This window comes from Gigantopelta aegis, chromosome 6 (assembly GCF_016097555.1).
Source record: "Gigantopelta aegis isolate Gae_Host chromosome 6, Gae_host_genome, whole genome shotgun sequence".
In the NCBI taxonomy this organism is placed as follows: Eukaryota; Metazoa; Mollusca; class Gastropoda; order Neomphalida; family Peltospiridae; genus Gigantopelta; species Gigantopelta aegis.
Window position 1 is genome coordinate 1109102 of NC_054704.1, and position 26867 is coordinate 1135968.

General features: G+C 40.9%; 1 protein-coding gene across 1 annotated transcript in view; it reads left to right on the forward strand.

Annotated features, from left to right (window-relative positions):
- Window positions 1–26867, forward strand: part of LOC121374861 (regulator of chromosome condensation-like) — a 76569-nt gene that overhangs the window by 22377 nt on the left and 27325 nt on the right. Inside the window, exons 3-4 of the mRNA XM_041501968.1 lie at window positions 6830–7017; window positions 23208–23387. Of these exons, the coding sequence (XP_041357902.1) occupies window positions 6830–7017; window positions 23208–23387 (368 nt within the window). The remainder of the gene's footprint in view (window positions 1–6829; window positions 7018–23207; window positions 23388–26867) is intronic.

The following is a 26867-nucleotide window of genomic DNA, read 5'->3' on the forward strand; positions in this document are numbered from 1 at the left end:
CTGTTTGTCTTTACTACACTTGATGGTTTGTCTTTACTACAGTTGATGGTTTGTCTTTCCTACACTAGACTGTTTGTCTTTACTACACTTGATGGTTTGTCTTTACTACACTTGATGGTTTGTCTTTATTACACTAGATGGTTTGTCTTTACTTCACTTGATGTTTTGTCTTTACTACACTTGATGGTTTGTCTTTACTTCACTTGATGGTTTGTCTTTACTACACTTGATGGTTTGTCTTTACTACACTTGATGGTTTGTCTTTACTACACTAGACTGTTTGTCTTTACTACACTAGACTGTTTGTCTTTACTTCACTAGATGGTTTGTCTTTACTTCACTAGATGGTTTGTCTTTACTACACTTGATGGTTTGTCTTTACTACACTGTTTTTGTCTTTACTACACTAGATGGTTTGTCTTTACTACACTAGATGGTTTGTCTTTACTACACTATGGTTTGTCTTTACTACACTTGATGGTTTGTCTTTACTACACTTGATGGTTTGTCTTTACTTCACTTGACTGTTTGTCTTTACTTCACTTGATGGTTTGTCTTTACTACACTTGATGGTTTGTCTTTACTACACTTGATGGTTTGTCTTTACTTCACTAGATGGTTTGTCTTTACTACACTTGATGGTTTGTCTTTACTACACTTGATGGTTTGTCTTTACTTCACTAGACTGTTTGTCTTTACTTCACTTGATGGTTTGTTTTTACTACACTTGATGGTTTGTCTTTACTACACTTGATGGTTTGTCTTTACTTCACTAGACTGTTTGTATTTACTTCACTTGATGGTTTGTCTTTACTACACTAGATGGTTTGTCTTTACTACACTAGATGGTTTGTCTTTACTACACTAGATGGTTTGTCTTTACTACACTTGATGGTTTGTCTTTACTTTACTAGATGGTTTGTCTTTACTACACAAGATGGTTTGTCTTTACTACACTAGATGGTTTGTCTTTACTACACTAGATGGTTTGTCTTTTACTACACTAGATGGTTTGTCTTTACTACACTTGATGGTTTGTCTTTCCTACACCTGATGGTTTGTCTTTACTTCACTTGATGGTTTGTCTTTACTACACTAGACGGTTTGTCTTTACTTCACTAGATGGTTTGTCTTTACTACACTAGATGGTTTGTCTTTACTACACCTGATGGTTTGTCTTTACTACACTTGATGGTTTGTCTTTACTACACTAGATGGTTTGTCTTTACTACACTAGATGGTTTGTCTTTACTACACTTGATGGTTTGTCTTTACTACACTTGATGGTTTGTCTTTACTACACTTGATGGTTTGTCTTTACTTCACTAGATGGTTTGTCTTTACTACACTAGACTGTTTGTCTTGACTTCACTAGATGGTTTGTCTTTACTTCACTAGATGGTTTGTCTTTACTACACTAGACTGTTTGTCTTTACTAAACTAGATGGTTTGTCTTTACTACACTAGATGGTTTGTCTTTACTACACTAGATGGTTTGTCTTTACTACACCTGATGGTTTGTCTTTACTACACTTGATGGTTTGTCTTTACTACACTAGATGGTTTGTCTTTACTTCACTTGATGGTTTGTCTTTACTACACTTGATGGTTTGTCTTTACTACACTTGATGGTTTGTCTTTACTTCACTAGATGGTTTGTCTTTACTACACTAGATGGTTTGTCTTTACTACACTAGATGGTTTGTCTTTACTTCACTAGACTAGATGGTTTGTCTTTACTACACTTGATGGTTTGTCTTTACTACACTAGATGTTTGTCTTTACTACACTTGATGGTTTGTCTTTACTACACTTGATGTTTGTCTTTACTACACTTGATGGTTTGTCTTTACTACACTAGATGGTTTGTCTTTACTACACTAGATGGTTTGTCTTTACTACACTAGATGGTTTGTCTTTACTACACTAGATGGTTTGTCTTTACTACACTTGATGGTTTGTCTTTACTTTACTAGATGGTTTGTCTTTACTACACAAGATGGTTTGTCTTTACTACACTAGATGGTTTGTCTTTACTACACTAGATGGTTTGTCTTTTACTACACTAGATGGTTTGTCTTTACTACACTTGATGGTTTGTCTTTCCTACACCTGATGGTTTGTCTTTACTTCACTTGATGGTTTGTCTTTACTACACTAGACGGTTTGTCTTTACTTCACTAGATGGTTTGTCTTTACTACACTAGATGGTTTGTCTTTACTACACCTGATGGTTTGTCTTTACTACACTTGATGGTTTGTCTTTACTACACTAGATGGTTTGTCTTTACTTCACTTGATGGTTTGTCTTTACTACACTAGATGGTTTGTCTTTTACTACACTTGATGGTTTGTCTTTACTACACTTGATGGTTTGTCTTTACTACACTAGACTGTTTGTCTTGACTTCACTAGATGGTTTGTCTTTACTTCACTAGATGGTTTGTCTTTACTACACTAGACTGTTTGTCTTTACTAAACTAGATGGTTTGTCTTTACTACACTAGATGGTTTGTCTTTACTACACTAGATGGTTTGTCTTTTACTACACTTGATGGTTTGTATTTACTACACTTGATGGTTTGTCTTTACTACACTAGACTGTTTGTCTTTACTACACTTGATGGTTTGTCTTTACTACATTTGATGGTTTGTCTTTACTACACTTGATGGTTTGTCTTTACTACACTAGACTGTTTGTCTTTACTTCACTTGATGGTTTGTCTTTACTACACTAGATGGTTTGTCTTTACTTCACTTGATGGTTTGTCTTTCCTACACAAGATGGTTTGTCTTTACTACACTAGATGGTTTGTTTTTACTACACTTGATGGTTTGTCTTTACTACACTAGATGGTTTGTCTTTTACTACACTTGATGGTTTGTCTTTACTACACTTGATGGTTTGTCTTTACTACACTAGACTGTTTGTCTTTACTACACTTGATGGTTTGTCTTTACTACACTTGATGGTTTGTCTTTACTACACTTAATGGTTTGTCTTTACTACACTAGACTGTTTGTCTTTACTTCACTTGATGGTTTGTCTTTACTACACTAGATGGTTTGTCTTTACTTCACTAGATGGTTTGTCTTTCCTACACTAGATGGTTTGTCTTTACTACACTAGATGGTTTGTCTTTACTACACTAGATGGTTTGTCTTTACTACACTTGATGGTTTGTCTTTACTACACTTGATGGTTTGTCTTTACTACACTTGATGGTTTGTCTTTACTACACTAGACTGTTTGTCTTTACTACACTATACTGTTTGTCTTTACTACACTTGATGGTTTGTCTTTACTACACTATACTGTTTGTCTTTACTACACTTGATGGTTTGTCTTTACTTCACTAGATGGTTTGTCTTTTACTACACTAGATGGTTTGTCTTTACTACACTAGATGGTTTGTTTTTACTACACTTGATGGTTTGTCTTTACTACACTAGATGGTTTGTCTTTACTACACTTGATGGTTTGTCTTTACTACACTAGATGGTTTGTCTTTACTACACTTGATGGTTTGTTTTTACTACACTAGATGGTTTGTCTTTACTACACTATACTGTTTGTCTTTACTACACTATACTGTTTGTCTTTACTACACTTGATGGTTTGTCTTTACTTCACTAGATGGTTTGTCTTTTACTACACTAGATGGTTTGTCTTTACTACACTAGATGGTTTGTTTTTACTACACTTGATGGTTTGTCTTTACTACACTAGATGGTTTGTCTTTACTACACTTGATGGTTTGTCTTTACTACACTTGATGGTTTGTCTTTACTACACTTGATGGTTTGTCTTTACTACACTAGACTGTTTGTCTTTACTACACTTGATGGTTTGTCTTTACTACACAAGATGGTTTGTCTTTACTACACTAGATGGTTTGTCTTTACTACACTATACTGTTTGTCTTTACTACACTTGATGGTTTGTCTTTACTTCACTAGATGGTTTGTCTTTTACTACACTAGATGGTTTGTCTTTACTACACTAGATGGTTTGTCTTTACTACACCTGATGGTTTGTCTTTACTACACTTGATGGTTTGTCTTTACTACACTAGATGGTTTGTCTTTACTTCACTTGATGGTTTGTCTTTACTACACTTGATGGTTTGTCTTTACTACACTTGATGGTTTGTCTTTACTTCACTAGATGGTTTGTCTTTCCTACACTAGACTGTTTGTCTTGACTTCACTAGATGGTTTGTCTTTACTTCACTAGATGGTTTGTCTTTACTACACTAGACTGTTTGTCTTTACTAAACTAGATGGTTTGTCTTTACTACACTAGATGGTTTGTCTTTACTACACTAGATGGTTTGTCTTTACTACACTTGATGGTTTGTCTTTACTACACTTGATGGTTTGTCTTTACTTCACTAGAATGTTTGTCTTTACTTCACTTGATGGTTTGTCTTTACTACACTTGATGGTTTGTCTTTACTTCACTAGACTGTTTGTCTTTACTACACTTGATGGTTTGTCTTTACTACACTTGATGGTTTGTCTTTACTTCACTAGACTGTTTGTCTTTACTTCACTTGATGGTTTGTTTTTACTACACTTGATGGTTTGTCTTTACTACACTTGATGGTTTGTCTTTACTTCACTAGACTGTTTGTATTTACTTCACTTGATGGTTTGTCTTTACTACACTAGATGGTTTGTCTTTACTACACTAGATGGTTTGTCTTTACTACACTAGATGGTTTGTCTTTACTACACTTGATGGTTTGTCTTTACTTCACTAGATGGTTTGTCTTTTACTACACTAGATGGTTTGTCTTTACTACACTAGATGGTTTGTTTTTACTACACTTGATGGTTTGTCTTTACTACACTAGATGGTTTGTCTTTACTACACTTGATGGTTTGTCTTTACTACACTTGATGGTTTGTCTTTACTACACTAGACTGTTTGTCTTTACTACACTTGATGGTTTGTCTTTACTACACAAGATGGTTTGTCTTTACTACACTAGATGGTTTGTCTTTACTACACTATACTGTTTGTCTTTACTACACTTGATGGTTTGTCTTTACTTCACTAGATGGTTTGTCTTTTACTACACTAGATGGTTTGTCTTTACTACACTAGATGGTTTGTCTTTTACTACACTAGATGGTTTGTCTTTACTTCACTAGATGGTTTGTCTTTTACTACACTAGATGGTTTGTCTTTCCTACACTAGACTGTTTGTCTTTACCAGAGGTCGACAAATCCACTAGCCTGACGCCCGTGGCTAGTGGTTTTTAAGTTCGGGCTAGTGAGAAACGCACCCCCTCTCCTTATCGCTCGATCGTGTTTTTGTTTTTGTTTTCTTTCTTTTTCTCTCGGCTGAAATTTCGTTTAATAAATTTGATTGTGACGTTTGTCATAGAATAATATCAACAACACCATCAGTATATAATAATAAACCACTTGAACTAGGTCTGCAAACTGCAGTAACATGATATCTCTATATCGTCACAGTTACAGCATGCATTATTTACTTTTCCCTTTGAAGTTTCTGGCACAGGAAATAAGTCTAATGACATGCGTGTTTTGATCGGTTGGACACGTCACGTGGTAGTTAATCTCGCACATAATTATGTTTTAGTCTAAGAACTTGGAAATCACCAATCGCGACGACAGGATAATCTCAATCAAGTAAACCCCAGTCATGCTTTGAATTTCAGTGTTTGTTTTATTTACCTATTGTTTTCTAATTTAACACATCGCTTACATATGGTTATCGGCAACCAGGAAAACAATTTACTTTAATGGTAACCGCACATGCAATGACTCGGCTTGGCCTATTACGTTTGGATAATGTCTCACAGCTGCCGATATAAGATAATACCTTTTTTGTTCATCAATTAACAACGGATTAGATGTCGCCGTTCTATTCTTTTGATATCGGTCTGACATGGGATAATGCCCTGTATTTGAGCAATTGGCAGTACCGTTCGTGGCGACATGAATAGTAGGCCCTAAAAGTATGATACACTGAACCATCTATTACCGTGTGTCACACTGTCGTACCCTCATTTAAATTTAATTATTTTGATAGTGGTTTTAGATACCAACCATGAGTTTAATCAATTATTTTTCCCCGGGGAAGGGCAAAAGCGAAAACGGGACAATGACGATAGATCACACTTGACAAAAGACCAAACGTACAACACGACAAAACTTAAAGTTACAACATAATTTAAGTGCTTGTTTCATTTTACTGTTATACTCGTAAATGTGTAATCTTACAAAAATTAGATAAAAATTCAGTTATAATTGATCAAGAATTTGGTCTGTGGCTAGTGACTTTAAAATATTTGTCATACTCTGTCTTTACTACACTTGATGGTTTTGTCTTTACTACACTAGACTGTTTGTCTTTACTACACTTGATGGTTTGTCTTTTACTACACTTGATGGTTTGTCTTTTACTACACTAGATGGTTAGTGTTTACTACACTAGATGGTTTGTCTTTACTTGTAACATATTACTCTCTCTTATGTGTAGCTGTGTCTGTAATCATGTGCTTGATGTGACCTATCTGACTGTCTTGGTTTGTTTAGTACGCACCTTGATATTATGTAACCGACTGTCTTCACTTGTTTAGTATGCAGCTTGATATGACCTAACTGACTCTTGATTGTTTTTAGTGCACAGCTCGATATGACCTGACTGACTGTCTTCACTTGTTTAGTACGCAGCTTGATGTGACCTAACTGTCTTCGTTTGTTTAGCACGAAACTTGATATGACCTAACTGTCTTAGTTTGTTTTGTATGCAGCTTGATGTGACCTATCTGACTTTCTTGATTTGTTTAGTGGAGCACCGGTCTCATGGCAGTGTGGCAGGAGTCGTTCTGGCGGTGGGCCAGGGAGACGTGGGGCAGCTTGGATTGGGAGAGGACATCTTGGAGCGAGGTCGACCCGCGCTTGTTAAAATCCCAGACCCCATCATGCAGGTGTGTGCTGGAGGAATGCATACTGTCACCGTGACAACCCAGGGTCAGGTAGGTGTCTCATCAACAACAAATCTTGAATAGTCCAATAGCTGTCTTATCGTTTAATAAGTGTCTCACAGTCGGGTAGGTGTCTCACAGTCGGGCAGGTGTCTCACAGTCGGGTAGGTGTCTCACACAGTTGGGTAGGTGTCTCACACAGTTGGGTAGGTGTCTCATAGTCGGGTAGGTATCACACAGTCGGCTAGGTGTCTCACACAGTTGGCTAGGTGTCTCACACGTTTGGGTAGGTGTCTCACTGTCGGGTAGGTGTATCACACAGTCGGGTTGGTGTATCACACAGTTGGGTAGGTGTCTCACAGTCGGGTAGGTGTCTCACAGTCAGGTAGGTGTCTCACACAGTCGGGTAGGTGTCTCACACAGTCGGGTAGGTGTCTCACAGTCGGGTAGGTGTCTCACACAGTTGGGTAGGTGTCTCACAGTCGGGTAGGTGTCTCACAGTCGGGTAGGTGTCTCACACAGTCGGGTAGGTGTCTCACAGTCAGGTAGGTGTCTCACACAGTTGGGTAGGTGTCTCACACAGTTGGGTAGGTGTCTCACACAGTTGGGTAGGTGTCTCACAGTCGGGTAGGTGTCTCACAGTCGGGTAGGTGTCTCACACAGTTGGGTAGGTGTCTCACACAGTTGGGTAGGTGTCTCACAGTCGGGTAGGTGTCTCACAGTCGGGTAGGTGTCTCACAGTCTCAATACTCAAAGCTTACTGACCGTATAAGTGTTTTCCTAAAGGTACTATGTATCACTGATATTGTTTTCCTTACACAGTTTTAACAAAGGTACGATATCAATGCTTTAAACAAGGTACTAATACTACTGTGTATCTTTGATGATACAGAGCTTGATCATTTGGCATTTATGTGTTGATCAAGCTACAGGATTTCATAGAAAGCATCCTTTCTGGTTGCAAGTTGGTAGTGTGTAGTCTGTTACCAGTTATGTTATATTACCCTCCATGGAACCCACTATTACCCACCATGGAACCCACTATTACCCTCAATGAAACCCACCATTACCCTCCATGAAACCCACCATTACCCTCAGAAACCCACCATTACCCTCCGTGAAACCCACCATTACCTTTCATAAAACCCACTATTACCCACCATGGAACCCACTATTACCCTCAATGAAACCCACCATTACCCTCCGTGAAACCCACCATTACCCTCAGAAACCCACCATTACCCTCCGTGAAACACACCATTACCTTTCATAAAACCCACTATTACCCACCATGGAACCCACTATTACCCTCATTGAAACCCACCATTACCCTCCGTGAAAACCACCATTACCTTCCATGGAACCCACCATTACCCTTTTATGGAATCTACTATTGCCCTCCGTGAAACCCACCATTACCCTCCATGGAACCCACCATTACTCTCCGTAAAACGCACCATTACCTTCCATGGAAGCCACCTTTACCCTCCATGGAACCCACCATTACCCTCTGAAACCCATGATTACCTGCCGTGAAACCCACCATTACCCTCCATGAAACCTACCATTACCCTCCATGAAACCCACCATTACCCTCTGAAACCCACCATTACCCTCCATGAAACCCACCATTACCCTCCATGAAACCCACCATTACCCTCCATGAAACCTACCATTACCCTCCATGAAACCCACCATTACCCTCTGAAACCCACCATTACCCTCTGAAACCCACCATTACCCTCCATGAAACCCACCATTACCCTCCATGAAACCCACCATTGCCTGCCGTGAAACCCACCATTACCTTCCGTGAAATCCACCATTACCCTCCATGAAACCCACGATTACCCTCCGTGAAACCCACCATTACCCTCAGAAACCCACCATTACCCTCCGTGAAACCCACCATTACCCTCCGAAACCCACCATTACCCTCCGTGAAACACCATTACCTTTCATAAAACCCACTATTACCCACCATGGAACCCACTATTACCCTCATTGAAACCCACCATTACCCTCCGTGAAAACCACCATTACCTTCCATGGAACCCACCATTACCCTTTTATGGAACCTACTATTACCCTCCGTGAAACCCACCATTTCCCTCCATGAAACCCACCATTACCCTCCATGGAACCCACCATTACCCTCCGTAAAATGCACCATTACCTTCCATGGAAGCCACCTTTACCCTCCATGGAACCCACCATTACCCTCTGAAACCCACGATTACCTGCCATGAAACCCACCATTACCCTCCATGAAACCTACCATTACCCTCCATGAAACCCACCATTACCCTCCATGAAACCTACCATTACCCTCCATGAAACCCACCATTACCCTCTGAAACCCACCATTACCCTCCATGAAACCCATCATTACCCTCCATGAAACCCACCATTACCCTCTGGAACCCACCATTACCCTCCATGGAACCCATCATTACCCTCCGTAAAACGCACCATTACCTTCCATGGAAGCCACCATTACCCTCCATGGAACCCACTATTACCCACCATTACCCTCTGAAACCCACCATTACCCTCTGAAACCCACCATTACCTTTCGTGAAATCCACCATTACCCCAATTACTGAAAGACAGTTTCTGGTGGGTTCTAATAATCACAGGGCAGGGAACCCACCATTACCCTCCATGGAACCCACCATTAACCTCAATGAAACTCACCATTACCCTCTGTGAAACCCACCGCTACCCTCCATGATACCCACCATTACCCTCCGTGAAACCCACCATTACCTTCCGTGAAACCCAGCATTACCCTCCGTCAAACCCACCATTACCCTCCATGGAACCCACTATTACCCTCCGTCAAACCCACCATTACCCTCAGAAACCCACCATTACCTTTCATAAAACCCACTATTACCCACCATGGAACCCACTATTACCCTCATTGAAACCCACCATTACCCTCCGTGAAAACCACCATTACCTTCCATGGAACCCACCATTACCCTTTTATGGAACCTACTATTACCCTCCGTGAAACCCACCATTTCCCTCCATGAAACCCACCATTACCCTCCATGGAACCCACCATTACCCTCCGTAAAACGCACCATTACCTTCCATGGAAGCCACCTTTACCCTCCATGGAACCCACCATTACCCTCTGAAACCCACGATTACCTGCTGTGAAACCCACCATTACCCTCCATGAAACCTACCATTACCCTCCATGAAACCCACCATTACCCTCCATGAAACCTACCATTACCCTCCATGAAACCCACCATTACCCTCTGAAACCCACCATTACCCTCCATGAAACCCACCATTACCCTCCATGAAACCCACCATTACCCTCCATAAAACCCACCATTACCCTCTGGAACCCACCATTACCCTCCATGGAACCCACCATTACCCTCCGTAAAACGCACCATTACCTTCCATGGAAGCCACCATTACCCTCCATGGAACCCACTATTACCCACCATTACCCTCTGAAACCCACCATTACCCTCTGAAACCCACCATTACCTTTCGTGAAATCCACCATTACCCCAATTACTGAAAGACAGTTTCTGGTGGGTTCTAATAATCACAGGGCAGGGAACCCACCATTACCCTCCATGGAACCCACCATTACCCTCCATGGAACCCACCATTAACCTCAATGAAACTCACCATTACCCTCTGTGAAACCCACCGCTACCCTCCGTGATACCCACCATTACCCTCCGTGAAACCCACCATTACCTTCCGTCAAACCCACCATTACCCTCCGTCAAACCCACCATTACCCTCCATGGAACCCACTATTACCCTCCGTCAAACCCACCATTACCCTCAGAAACCCACCATTACCCTCCGCGAAACCCACCATTACCCTCCGTGAAACCCACCATTACCTTTCATAAAACCCACTATTACCCACCATGGAACCCACTATTACTCTCAATGAAACCCACCATTACCCTCTGTGAAACCCACCATTACCCTCCGTAAAACGCACCATTACCTTCCATGGAACCCACCATTACCCTCCGTGAAACCCACCACTACCCTCCGTGATACCCACCATTACCCTCCGTGAAACCCACCATTACCTTCCGTCAAACACACCATTATCCTCCGTCAAACCCACGATTACCCTCCGTGAAACCCACCATTATCCTCCGTGGAACCCACCATTACCCTCCATGAAACCCACCATTATCTTCCGTGAAAGCCACCTTTACCCTCCGTGGAACCCACCATTACCCTTTGTGAAACCCACCATTACCCTCTGTGAAAACTCCCTGAAACCCACCATTACCCTCCACCATTACCTTCCGTGAAACCCACCATTACCCTCCCTGAAACCCATCATTACCCTCCCTGAAACCCACCATTACCCTGCATGAAACCCACCATTATCTTCCGTGAAACCCACCTTTACCCTCCGTGGAACCCACCATTACCCTCTGTGAAACCCACCATTACCCTCCGTGAAAACTCCCTGAAACCCACCATTACCTTCCGTGAAACCCACCATTACCCTCCCTGAAACCCATCATTACCCTGCATGAAACTCGCCATTACCTTCCGTGAAACCCACCATTACCCTCCATGAAACCCACCATTACCTTCCGTGAAACCCAATATTACCCTCCATGAAACCCACCATTACCTTCCGTGAAACCCAATATTACCCTCCGTGGAACCCACCATTACCCTCTGTGAAACCCACCATTACCCTCCGTGAAAACTCCCTGAAACCCACCATTACCTTCCGTGAAACCCACCATTACCCTCCCTGAAACCCATCATTACCCTGCATGAAACTCGCCATTACCTTCCGTGAAACCCACCATTACCCTCCATGAAACCCACCATTACCTTCCGTGAAACCCAATATTACCCTCCATGAAACCCACCATTACCTTCCGTGAAACCCAATATTACCCTCCGTGAAACCCACCATTATCCTCTGTGAAACCCACCATTACCTTCTGTGAAACCCATCATTAACCTCCATGAAACCCACCATTACACTCCATGAAACCCACCATTACCCCGATTACTGAAAGACAGTTACCTTCCGTGAAACCCATCATTACCCTCCATGAAACCCACCATTACACTCCATGAAACCCACCATTACACTCCATGAAACCCACCATTACCTTCCGTGAAACCCACCATTACACTCCATGAAACCCACCATTACCCCGATTACTGAAAGACAGTTTCTGATGGGTTCTAATGATCACACTCCATGAAACCCACCATTACACTCCATGAAACCCACCATTACCCCGATTACTGAAAGACAAGTTTCTGATGGGTTCTAATGATCACACTCCATGGAACCCACCATTACCCTCCATGAAACCCATCATTACCCTCCATGAAACCCACCATTACCCTCCATGAAACCCTCCATGAAACCCACCATTACCCCGATTACTGAAAGACAATTTCTGATGGGTTCTAATGATCACACTCCATGAAACCCACCATTACCCTCCATGAAACCCACCATTACCCTCCATGAAACCCACCATTACCCCGATTACTGAAAGACAGTTTCTGATGGGTTCTAATGATCACACTCCATGAAACCCACCATTACCCTCCATGAAACCCACCATTACCCTCCATGAAACCCACCATTACCCCGATTACTAAAAGACAGTTTCTGATGTGTTCTAATGATCACACTCCATGGAACCCACCATTACCCCGATGACTGAAAGACAGTTTCTGATGGGTTCTAATGATCACACTCCATGGAACCCACCATTACCCCGATTACTTAAAGACAGTTTCTGATGGGTTCTAATGATCACACTCCATGAAACCCACCATTACCCTCCATGAAACCCACCATTACCCCGATTACTGAAAGGCAGTTTCTGATGGGTTCTAATGATCACACTCCATGGAACCCACCATTACCCTCCATGAAACCCATCATTACCCTCCATGAAACCCACCATTACCCTCCATGAAACCCACCATTACCCTCCATGGAACCCACCATTACCCCGATTACTGAAAGACAGTTTCTGATGGGTTCTAATGATCACACTCCATGGAACCCACCATTACCCTCCATGAAACCCATCATTACCCTCCATGAAACCCACCATTACCCTCCATGAAACCCACCATTACCCTCCATGGAACCCACCATTACCCCGATTACTGAAAGACACTTTCTGATGGGTTCTAATGATCACACTCCATGGAACCCACCATTACCCTCCATGAAACCCATCATTACCCTCCATGAAACCCACCATTACCCTCCATGAAACCCACCATTACCCTCCATGAAACCCACCATTACCCCGATTACTGAAAGGCAGTTTCTGATGGGTTCTAATGATCACACTCCATGGAACCCACCATTACCCTCCATGAAACCCATCATTACCCTCCATGAAACCCACCATTACCCTCCATGAAACCCACCATTACCCTCCATGAAACCCACCATTACCCTCGACGAAACCCACCATTACCCCGATTACTGAAAGACAGTTTCTGATGGGTTCTAATGATCACACTCCATGAAACCCACCATTACCCTCGATGAAACCCACCATTACCCCGATTACTGAAAGACAGTTTCTGATGGGTTCTAATGATCACACTCCATGAAACCCACCATTACCCTCCATGAAACCCACCATTACCCCGATTACTGAAAGGCAGTTTCTGATGGGTTCTAATGATCACACTCCCATGGAACCCACCATTACCCTCCATGAAACCCATCATTACCCTCCATGAAACCCACCATTACCCTCCATGGAACCCACCATTACCCCGATTACTGAAAGACAGTTTCTGATGGGTTCTAATGATCACACTCCATGGAACCCACCATTACCCTCCATGAAACCCATCATTACCCTCCATGAAACCCACCATTACCCTCCATGAAACCCACCATTACCCTCCATGAAACCCACCATTACCCTCCATGGAACCCACCATTACCCCGATTACTGAAAGACAGTTTCTGATGGGTTCTAATGATCACACTCCATGAAACCCACCATTACCCCGATTACTGAAAGACAGTTTCTGATGGGTTCTAATGATCACACTCCATGGAACCCACCATTACTCAGATTACTTTATCAAATTAGCTGAGTGTATCATGGGTACACACGTTTGGCTGTAACACACTATCTATTATATGATAAATATATAAGAGCAAGATCAAGCTATAGGGTGTATACTGAATGCACTACATTACCTCCTAACAGAACAGAATCGAATTTACTCTAGTAACCCAGAAATGAGAAAAATCGGCAAAAATGGATCAAATTAACCTATATTAATCAAACAATTAATCCAGTGTCAAAGATCACTTCTCTTGTGCTGACTCGTACAAGACCAAGTACTGCTGGAATGCACACTAAATTGAGAAACGATGTCTGTTTCAAACATGCATGGCAGATTGTTGTCATCAACAGGATAAGTCTGAAAACACTGACCCAGTAATGGCTGCCCCTATCCACATTAATTATAATCACTAGTAATTAAGTCAGCTGCTCTAAGTTTATTAGTTGTAAGCAGGTAACCCCAGTCATTTCACAAAGAGTACTTGATTGAAAACAACTGCATCCATATTGTCTTAAAAGTAATTTAAAAATGCCGCCACTTATTACGAAAGGAAAATGTGGTTTCAAAACGAGATATCTCCCAAACAACAAATACAGAACTTGTAGGAAACTAACAACAACTAATGCTAAAAGTAGGAGGACAGTCAGACTGTGCAAGTCAATGACTGAAAAGGTTATCAACTGCCATGCCCATGGAGTGCAAGTGAGTGAAATGTCGAGTGGTGAGCCGTATCGCCTATCGGCTTCTACGTTCCGTACCAGACCCACCAACTGAATTGGAAAAAACTTCAAAGAAAGTACCCGGCTCAAGGTAACTGATTTCATGTCTTAGAGTAGACACACTACAAATTTTGATATACCTGATGTAATAGTACTTATTTACATTCTATAGGTGAAAATTGCTAAAACAATTAACAAAATGATAGGGAAATTTATACCGAAATGTAACATTTTGCCTAAGAAATTATTTGCAATGCTTGTCACATGCTGTTTCTGTTTCTTTGTGATAACTACACTTTCTCTGTAACCATACACAAACCCAACAACTGTCGCTCAAATATTTGTCACTGAAGTCAGATTACAGTAACATGCTACTAATCTAGCAAGTGGACAAAGGGAGATAATCTAGTTTGACAATGCAATGTAAATTAAAATACATTTAGCACTGCAGGAAGAAAAGCAATTTTTAATATTGTTTTATTTAACAGACCTGAAGCAAACACCTACAGAGTACTGCATATGGGGAGGTTGGAGGAGCTTATTAACACCAGTCAGGTCAAACACCTACAGAGTACTGCATATGGGGAGGTTGGAGGAGCTTATTAACACCAGTCAGGTCAAACACCTACAGAGTACTGCATATGGGGAGGTTGGAGGAGCTTATTAACACCAGTCAGGTCAAACACCTACAGAGTACTGCATATGGGGAGGTTGGAGGAGCTTATTAACACCAGTCAGGTCAAACACCTACAGAGTACTGCATATGGGGAGGTTGGAGGAGCTTATTAACACCAGTCAGGTCAAACACCTACAGAGTACTGCATATGGGGAGGTTGGAGGAGCTTATTAACACCACTCAGGTCAAACACCTACAGAGTACTGCATATGGGGGGGTTGGGGGGTTGGAGGAGCTTATTAACACCACTCAGGTCAAACACCTACAGAGTACTGCATATGGGGAGGTTGGAGGAGCTTATTAACACCAGTCAGGTCAAACACCTACAGAGTACTGCATATGGGGAGGTTGGAGGAGCTTATTAACACCACTCAGGTCAAACACCTACAGAGTACTGCATATGGGGGGGGGGGGGTTGGAGGAGCTTATTAACACCACTCAGGTCAAACACCTACAGAGTACTGCATATGGGGAGGTTGGAGGAGCTTATTAACACCAGTCAGGTCAAACACCTACAGAGTACTGCATATGGGGAGGTTGGAGGAGCTTATTAACACCACTCAGGTCAAACACCTACAGAGTACTGCATATGGGGGGGGGGGGGGGGGGGTTGGAGGAGCTTATTAACACCAATCAGGTCAAACACCTACAGAGTACTGCATATGGGGAGGTTGGAGGAGCTTATTAACACCAGTCAGGTCAAACATGCCGACTCGTCCCCTAATTGCTGCGGTGTGTTTCGCTTCGACTTTGATAGGGAAGAACGGAGGGGCATCTGTACACGGTTGAATGTTTTCTGTGAGAAATGCAGTTACCTCTCCAATACATTTACTTTGTATGACGAAGTGGAAAAAACTGAAGCAAGATCCAGGGGGCAGAGGGCAGCTCAGCCAAATGTGACAGTTCAGGTTGGGCTAACAAAAATGCGCATAGGTGCTGAAAACTTCCATCTGTTGTGTTTGTGCATGAATATCCCTGCATCATCAGCCAGTGGATGCCAAAAAACTGCAAATAAAGTTTGTAAAAATATAGTAACATCAAACACCGCAGACATGAAAGCCAGGAGAGAGACACTAAGGGACATCAACAAAGTAAGGGGCTCCAAACCTAACACTGTCAACCTACAATGCGATGGAATATACAACAATCCACTGTACTCAGGGGTTGGTAAGACACCTTATCAACCTGTGACCCAGGTCGTGTATACAGCAGTTGAACACAACACACACAAAAAGCAAGTGTTGGCAATTTCTACGAAAAACAAATTATGCTCTAAACATCACAACATTAGTACTTCTGAAACATGCTCTTGTAACATCCCCATGTCTATTGGAGATGAGAAAAATGGGCTACGGACTGTTTGGCACAATTAAGAAATGTTTCTCTCAAAGTACAATACATGACAACCGACCCAGATGTCAAGGAGCTCTCTAAATGTACAACGAAAACAATTGCGAGATAAAACCTCAGATGTTACTAGACACTGGACATCTGTCCGAAAATCACAGAAAATGTGTAAAAAAAATTCTAAATTTGTCGAAAGCATGATGCCAGGACAGACATCTAATAGAAAGAAACTGCAAATAAGATTCTCCATTGACATTGCCATGAGGTGCCAAGCAGTTTGAACAAGCTTACAAACAACATGCTGGAAACACTAAAAAATGTATGCATGCATTAAGGTACATTAGTGATGTCAAAGCATACACAACAAATGTAAGAGACACTCATTTGTTTGCAAAAACAAAAACTGGCTCACAAAGAGTAGCTTTCTAAATTCTGATTTCAAAATTCCTAAATCCATACAAAACAACACAAACGTTAGGAAGTGCATTGATTATCGTCTCGGCCCAAAAATGTTGCACCTTACAAAATTTAACACAAACACACAAAAATGTGAAGCCGTGAACAAATGCATTCGAAAATCTTTACCCAGACACACCACCTTCAGCAGGAATTTCGCAGCTAGGGCCCACAGTGCAGTCCATACCATTAACAATGGGCCTGCAGAATCTTTACTCTTACTTTCAAAAGACATGGGCTATACGTTTTCTGCCGGCAGTAAAGTTGTTGCAGATCTCACTAAGTTGAAACACTGCGAACTCTGCAACTGAAAAGAACCCCCCCACACAAAATTAAACGATGTGAAAAGAGAAAGGCCCTCTACAAAATGTATGAAAGACACCAAAATGATGAACTGTATGAAAAAAATAGCCTTATGCGAAATCTCGTTCCGAAAACCGCACAAAATAGTATGAAAAATAAAATTAATAATAAAAAAATAAAATAAATAATGTACAATCTTAATGTACATACAATGGAAATAGTATAATTTAGTATTTCATAATAATAAAAAAATAAAATAAATAATGTACAATCTTAATGTACATACAATGGAAATAGTATAATTTAGTATTTCATAGCAGACAGTGTGGCCTGTGCCCTTTGTGACACACACCCTGGTCTTTACAATGTACCCTGTCACTGTTACTTGCATGACTCTCCAATACCAAGTGCTCAGGATTAATGCACCGCCGATTATGGCACAGATGGGAAACTTCTAAAACACCGGCATATGCAGCCATGTCAGAAGGAAGTAGCTTGTTACGGATCAGATAGGCAAGTCTGTGAGCTTTCTCTATTTTTGGTTTGTCCATTTTAGGCCAATTAACTTTCTGTCTGCCATAACCAACTTCATTCACAGATCCTAACCATACTGTACAGTCATATTTTCTGACATGAAAATCGCTTTTCCTATCCAAAAGATATTGCAAGTGTTGAAAAAAGTCTCCATAATAAGTGACACAAACAATGTTGCTTCAAGTGAAAAGGAAAACCAGAATAAATTATTATAATTATGTACCACAACAAAATGTGAAATTCCTGTATAGGGTGTATAACACCAAATAAAATCCCATAGACGACCATAGTAACATATGGGGGTATAACGGTTACATGCAACGTATCAATCAACATACACACAACATATATAAATACTAGAACACCTCACCCTTGAAATAAATCACAGAAAATGGGGGATCAAGCTGCTAGTTTCTGAGATAACGGGAAGCGTCCTTCACAACCGCTGTCCCACACAAAAATTTACAAGCTTATTTGTATGACATCCCACCTATCTTTCAAGCATCACAGTACGTGGTACACTAACACTGGTTCAAATCAAATCACAGCAAGTTTTTGGTCACATAAAACAACACTTTATTACAACAGTCCTGTCACATATGTCACCAATGGCATTCAAGGAACCATGAAGTGCTGTATCAAAAGTTGGGTTCACCTCGAACTCTGACCTGGACGAGATGCTATTTGGTAGACTACTACCAGTAATGGAGAAACATTTTAACAACTTTTACACATAAAATTGTTCATACTGATTTAAGGTTTTGTCATAACTTACTTTTGGATTGGTTTTATAGGTGATGGGTTCCTTTAAGGGCCTGTCACACACTACCGATGTACCTCGCCGGGACTAAACCGGAGCGCACAATTAACAACGGCAAGAAAATCGGCAGAGCTCCGTCGAGAAAGCACTTGAAAAATCACAATTGGCCGTAGCAATACCAATGTAGTACCGGCGTTCACGTTGTGATACCGTTGTCCTCGTTGTGAAACCGTTGTCCTACCGATGTAAGAGCCGATGTGCTACCGAATACCACTTATCTGTCACCTTAGTGTTACCGATGCGCCGCCGATGTTATACCGAGGCGCTGCCGTTGTACTGCCGATGCACTACCGAAGTGCTACCGATGTGATACTGAAGTGTCGCCACGGCTATGTGACCAATCTGTATAAATATGGGCCCCTCTTGGAGAACCTCACCATTCCTGCCGTAGACGCCGAGCTGACAACAGTGACTAATACTACTACAACTACTACTTTCAGGTCATGTCATCCAAGCGAAAGGGACCTGTTAAGTCACCTCCTAAGAAGAAGGCGAAGCCGGCTCCCAAGGGCCGACGATGTTGTGGCAAGAACACTTCAACAACACCCCAAGCCCCTGGTCCCCTGGCTGACGCTGCTGCTGATGAACCTGCCCCAAGATAGCCTAGTCCTCTTCATGTCTCCTCCCGTGAACCTTCTCCTGAGTCCCGGTCCTCCTCAGTGGCCTCCCAATCTTCAGCGGGCTCCAACGCCTCAGTGGCCTCCACTTCTCCATGAACTGGTCTGAGATCTCACGCCAGCCTTCAGGGGTTGTGGGGCAGGTCATCGCCTCGTCCAGGTACTCGTCAATGATGGCTTGGCAGACTTCTCTCACGGCCAGTGACTGGGTGATGTGGGGTACCCTCCAACCAAACTTCATGGCCGCGTACTTGATCCCAGAGGCGATGTGGCGCAGAGTGATGGCAATCTTCAGACCAGGATCCAGGGGCTCCCTGTACCAGGTTCTTTGTTTGGTGATCCTCGGACCAACTCGCTGTACCAGCTCATCGTACATCTCTGGGGGCATTCTGAGGAAATTCTTGAAGGCCCTCTGGTCCTCTCTGCGGAGCTCCACCAGCAGCTGGTCATACATGCCAAACTGACGACGCCTGCTGATCCATGGTCTCACCCAGATTGCTCAAGGTACTTGAGGTCTTCTTCTTCTTCTTCTGCTTCTGGCCTGGATCTGGTGAAGTGCCAACTGAGTCGCCAGGTTCTGGTGTTGGAGCACGGCTATTTGATAATCGTGTAGCCACAGGTCCGCCATCCTCGGTGACAAATGAAGGAATGACGGGCTGGTAATCTGTGCCCCAATTTATATGCAAAATGCACAACGGTAGCAGTACGTAGTACTACGGTATTAGTATGGTAGTAGTACGGTATTAGTATGGTAGTACTACGGTATTAGTATGGTAGCAGTACGGTAGTACTACGGTATTAGTATGGTAGCAGTACGGTAGTAGTACGGTATTAGTATGGTAGTAGTACGGTATTAGTACGGTAGTACTACGGTATTAGTATGGTAGCAGTACGGTAGCAGTACGGTAGCAGTACGGTAGCAGTACGGTATCAGTATGGTAGTAGTACGGTATTAGTACGGTAGCAGTACGGTAGTACTACGGTATTAGTATGGTAGCAGTACGGTAGTACTACGGTATTAGTATGGTAGTAGTACGATATCACATCGCTAAGAACGGTAGTACATTGTTAGTACATCTGCAGGACTACAGTATCACATCTGTACCAGTACGGTACACATTGAGGCCACCGGAGAGCCGCCGATCCATTACGGGGCGCTACAGGTGCTCTACCGACATTAACGAAGCCATACCGGAGTACTGCCGTTGTAGTCCCGTTGCTCGCTCCGGCAGCGCAACGGCAGAAATGTTTTAGTATGTTCAGAAATTTATACTGTCGCCTGCCGTTGCTAATTTTTTCGACGATGTCCTGACGAAGTACTACCGTTCTTAGCGATGTGATACCGTTGCGCTGCCGTACTAGTACAGATCCTCGAAAATCGCCAAATTTGTACTCCGGTATAGCTCCGGCGAGCCAAATCGGCTAGGTGTGACAGGCCTTTTACACTGCTGCATAAAAATATTTAATGCAACTTTATTTTAAATATCATAAATGGAGCTTTAATATTCGGTAACGGAGGGACCTAAAATGTACATCACATAAACTGACTTGTCGCTGTTTTGTTGTATCTGTGGTGCTAGGAATCCAACATTGGAACTAGTACAACAGAAATCAAGCTAACTAATTACTGATAATATTTAAAAGGGAAAATATTCAGCAAAATATGTAAAGTATGTTTTACAAGTTAAAGTTGTTTAATATGTCTTCTAGATAATGTTTTACTTTCTAATACTGTGAAAAAAGGTATACATTTTTGACAAAAATGTACTCTTGTTGAAGTCTAAAATGTGATTTACTCAAATAGGCATAACTTATTGATGGCTAGGTGTATCTAAGAACTGTAAACAGTTTTGGAAACTAGACATAAATATCTTTCTGATTATACCACACAAGTTACTGAATTCACAAATAATGTATTTTCTTAAATGTGACATTTTGCTTGATCTTGCCCATATATATTATATAGATGTCATTAGATGGTTTATCAAGGTAACTAGGTGTGTTTACAGATTTACACATTTGGTTGTAACGCACTAACTATTATGGGGTTATTCAGTGTCAGTTCACCCAATGGGTTAAACCAAACCTTTGATTTTGTAATTTGTATACGGTTATAGGTGTAAACCACTTGCACCGACCAGTGATCCATAACTGGTTCAACAAAGGCCATGGTTTGTGCTATCCTGCCTGTGGGAAGCGCAAATAAAAGATCCCTTGCTGCTAATCGGAAAGAGTAGCCCATGTAGTGGCGACAGCGGGTTTCCTCTCTCAAAATCTGTGTGGTTCTTAACCATATGTCTGACGCCATATAAACGAAAATAAAATGTGTTGAGTGCGTTGTTAAATAAAACATTTCTTTCTTTCTTTCTTTCTTTCTTTCTTTCTTTCTTTCTTTCTTGTATACGGTTATTGTCACTGAAAATGTTGATATTTCAAGTTTTAGCAGACTAATGGTTTCCAAGATATGGCACATTCAAGTTTGGCAATTGTGGCCAAAATGGGCTTGACCACCAATATTCAAGTGACCATTGCTAATTGAAATTGGTATTTTTGGAAAGGTAATTTCACAAGGAACCCAAATCAGCTATTAATTTTTTATATTTGGGTAATTTGAAGGGTGATGACCTTTTGACCTTTACTTTGACCTTGTGGATCATGTGACCTTGAAATCAGGAATTTAGCCCTACATGTTTTCTACATAATATAAAAAAAAATTGATATATAATATTTTTTATTAACCTGTAAAATCAAATCAAAGTATGCATACTTGGTGGTAAAATGCAGTGTTTATGCATTTGTATGTAGTATACAGTACATATATTGTATACATGTATTTTCGTGATAATGTTCTAAGGGCATACAGCCTGCTGTTGATTTTTAAAGTGAAAGTTAACCAATTTAAGCAGTTGGTGATGCATTAAAAGCTTTTGTTTCACTTCTGTACATATATTGCACTCTAGAAGAAGTGTTTACAATACTGAATGCATTTTGTTTCTAACATCCATTTGATGATGTATTAAAAGCTGTTGTGACCGTATATGATACATAGAGGTTATTACCAGAGTGTTTTTCAGTATCGTCAATATTAGGAATAAAAATTGTATTATTTTTATTCCTAATATATGATATTGACGATACCGAAATACACGAGGGTAATAATCTCTTTATCATATAAGCTCAAGCTTAATACAACGTGTTTTTGTATACTGTACACACAACTTTAATTCCAGTCCGCCATTACTAGATATTTAAATGATGTAAGAATATGTGGCGCGGTGTATTTTTGAATGGAAATGACGTCAAACTCGAATGACGTCATTTTGGATGTCCTTACATCAAAATAAAGTTATGCCTAACGTTTTTTGTTTTCTGAACGCTGGACAGCTTTCAGTGTCAAATTGCCATTGAAATGTTTTTATTTGATGACTATGAATGCATACATCAATCATGGAGTGTCACCAAAGTACGTTTGCTTAAATGTCAATAAACCTAGTGCCGAGACCGACTAATTTACATCTAATTTGCAAAGTTATCAAATTCTTAAAGTAAGTGATCTGAAAAAATCACATACTTTGATTGCACTGAAAATGTAAGATATTATATGATAAATATGTATATTATATAGATGTCATTAGATGGTTTATCAATGTAACTTGAGTTGTTTACAGGTGTACACGTTTGGCTGTAATGACGAAGGGGCTCTTGGCCGCGACACCAGCAGGGAGGGGAGCGAGACGTGGCCCGGCAGAGTGGACCTGCCTTACAAGATAGTTCAAGTCAGTGCGGGCGACAGCCACTCGGCGGCACTCACTGATGATGGAAGAGTGTATGCATGGGGCACATTTAGAGTGAGTAGCTTCCTCCTCTTGAGTCGGACACTCGTAAAATTGCTTTTTTTACCCAGATGAAACTATTTATTTTTACAACCATCACACTCACATTTATCACCAATCACAGGACTTGTAGTGCTCACTTCTCTATCAAAAGTTGGGTGCACCTCAAACTTTGACCCAGCTGGAAGTTATTTGGTTTAGTACTACCTTGTAGTCGGCCGATCGGTTGGTGGGATTCTCAGTGGTGTATTGTCCATCCTGTGACAATACGTAAAGCGGTGTGTTATGTATCCTATTATCGCATAATTCTGCTCCATTCTCCATGTATAAAGATGTGTGGTGTCTTTTCTTACAATTGTGTTGCGATTTACACTTGGAAACCCTGTAACGACCCAGGCAGTTAAAGCATAATCAGTTTGGCCTCAGTGATGCCTGGCAATCAATACTCAGGTGGGGCCTATCACACAAAATGCACGTTTTGTCATCCGAGTTTTTATTTCATTGATTGTTCGATATGGAATGTACTGGATTCGCGTGAAATATTTTCATTCGAATCTGCATGTGCGAAACAGAGGTTTATCGAGAATACATGTAGTCTGACCTGGAGCCAAGCGGTTGGTCCATTTCTATGAACCAAATTGCCAACGAAGAGAACCGAAAGCAACATGTTTGTTCAATTCTTACGTAATAACAATAGACAGGAGTGTTACACTTTTAGTAATACATCAAACATTTCTATTAGTTCGCTGATATTATGTTCCTAACCTTGAATTACCTGCTCTTTTTAATCAACAGATCGTTTTGTAGGGAGTGGAAACGTACTTCAGTAATATCCATACAAACATTGAACCAATGTGTAAAATACATTGGCAAAAATATCCCATGAGCTGTTTACGAATAAGCAATCTTAGAAAAGTAACCTGGGCTGCGTTCAGCCAGACCGAGTGAAAAAACATCCGCTAGACTGGTTTATGCGCTTCACAGTAAACCAAATGGCCACGTTGGGAACCAATCAATTCGTTTGCCAACGTTAGCGAAACGTTTGCTAGTTGAACTTGGGGCTGGTAAGACACCTAAAACAAAACCTGACTGTAAAGAAAAATGGAACCAACAACTAAACAAACTGTTAGTAAAAAAACATTTTTGTTTGTTTGGTTGGTTTTTTGCTTTAAACTTGGGTATACTGTTACTGACAAATTAGTTATTCTTTCCAGTAAATAGTAAGGGTTGTTTTATATACACTAATCCATATACAGTTAGTAGCATATGACACATAATTCTATATACTAACATTGTTGATAAAGTTAAGTTATACAGTTAGTAGCATATGACACATAATTCTATATACTAACATTGTTGATAAAGTTCTCAGAAAATGTTTAGAATTGGAGGATTCCAGTGGACTGCTTCCATGGGAATCCACATGGATTCTCGTGAAAGAAGCCAAATTTTTAGCCCTACCTTCTGTGTTCTATTGCTTGACTTTGATTTTGAAGCTGCCATTTAAAAGTTTAAGATTGGAGTGTAGTTGGACTCAGAAGTTCCAGCTTCAGGTATCGTTAAAAAATTATTTTTAACAAGTATAACATGTCACTCGAGATTCCAGTTGTTGCTTCCATTCTGGTATGTGATATTCAAACGTGTGACCATTGGCAGTTTGCTGAGAATTACCGGGACAATAAGGAGTCCATAAATCTCTTGGCTCTGATCAAGTGATTCTAAAACACAGATGAATGCTTCTGATCGATCATAAATGTTTTTGAGACTTGTGGGGTTGTCCATAGCGTTTTCTGAGGAGGAGTATGGCTGTTGTTTGGTTAATATTTGTCAGTGAGAGACCTGTGGTAATGCTGGGAGCATCTCTTACCAGAGAATTTTTTTAACATCAGTAAAGGCATTATTCAAATGAACTGTAGTCTCAAAAAAGACCAGAAAATCTGCCACTTTAATATATCCCCTGAAAACTGAGAGTTAATGCTGATGTCATTTTCTGTCTGGAAATTGCTTTGTTAAAGCCGCACACCCTAGTTCCATCCAGCGAAAATAAATTATAATTTGGTTAATCTACGAACCTGTAACACACTTAGATCACGTTTTTATCAAATGGAGTGAAAAAGCAGGTTTTATATCGATAAATACCATGGGAATCCCCATGTCCCAATTGCTTGAAATAATTTTGAAAGTTTGTATTCTGATGTCACCGGTAGATGTCGCTCGAAGCACAACAATGCCTACGTCACGACAAATTTCACAGACTTGGGGTGCGTTCTTTTCACCTCTCCTGGACATGTTCCAACTGTTGTGTCCTGGTTGTATCCCCTCTCCAGATATCGTAGGACTTAGCAAAATTATTGGTTTTAAGGGTTTGTAACGTTTTGTATTGAGATACTTACTTGTCTGAACTTTATTGTTACTGAAAATGTTCACGAACTGTGAAGAAAAATCTCACAAATGAACAACAACAAATCGGATGTTGATTGCGCGAACCGTGCACGAGAAAACAAACCGAACCAAAATGATAACGGTCACGTGGTATACCAACGTCTGTGACATTGAAATGGAAATATCCTGTCTAAAAATAGATTAGACCTTGTCTGCTCAATGTTTTTTTCTCAAACGTGCGTCCGTTTTTCAGAAATACGAAAAATGCATTTTGTGGTATTACAAACACCAGGATTACCAGGATTACCAAAAAACACTTCAGGTGAATGGAAATGTATATTCTAAATAATAAACGGTAAGTAAAGTGCAATTTTATTTGTGAAAAAATGGGTTTAACTCGAAAAACAACGCCGTAACTAGGGTGTGTCCCTTCAAGCGGGTAATTTCTAAGTCTATATCAGAATTATTTTCATCCGTATTGATGATCTACTTTTTCATTTCCTCTGCCTTGCTCGCTTTCAATATTTGATTGTCTAGTTTTTCTGTTATTACTTTCTTTTTGTTGATACTGTTAAAGATGACTTCCATGTCTCTGTCTTCGGAATTCCAAATTGTTTCTAATGTTTTCAGTGTGCGGGTCTGTTATTCTATGTCCAGATCTCATAGCCTTGAGTTTTTCTATCCTTGACTATGGTAACGGCATCAAATGTCGCGAGATTATCTTGTACTTCGCAGTGTATTTTGAATTCTCAGCATTAATTAACGTACATTCAATAGTGATGTCAACAACACATATTTACAATGATGATGTCACAATGTAACGAGACAAATAACTACCGGTACATACTAAATAAAGACATTTGTGGCAACTGAATTTTTTTAAGGAATCCGGTATCGATGGTGTATAGGATTGTTGTATTTTTCTGTTCATGTTTACAGGATGTTGATGGTGTATAGGATTGTTGTATTTTTCTGTTCATGTTTACAGGATGTTGATGGTGTATAGGATTGTTGTATTTTTCTGTTCATGTTTACAGGATGTTGATGGTGTATTCTGTTCATGTTTACAGGATGTTGTTGATGGTGTATAGGATTGTTGTATTTTTCTGTTCA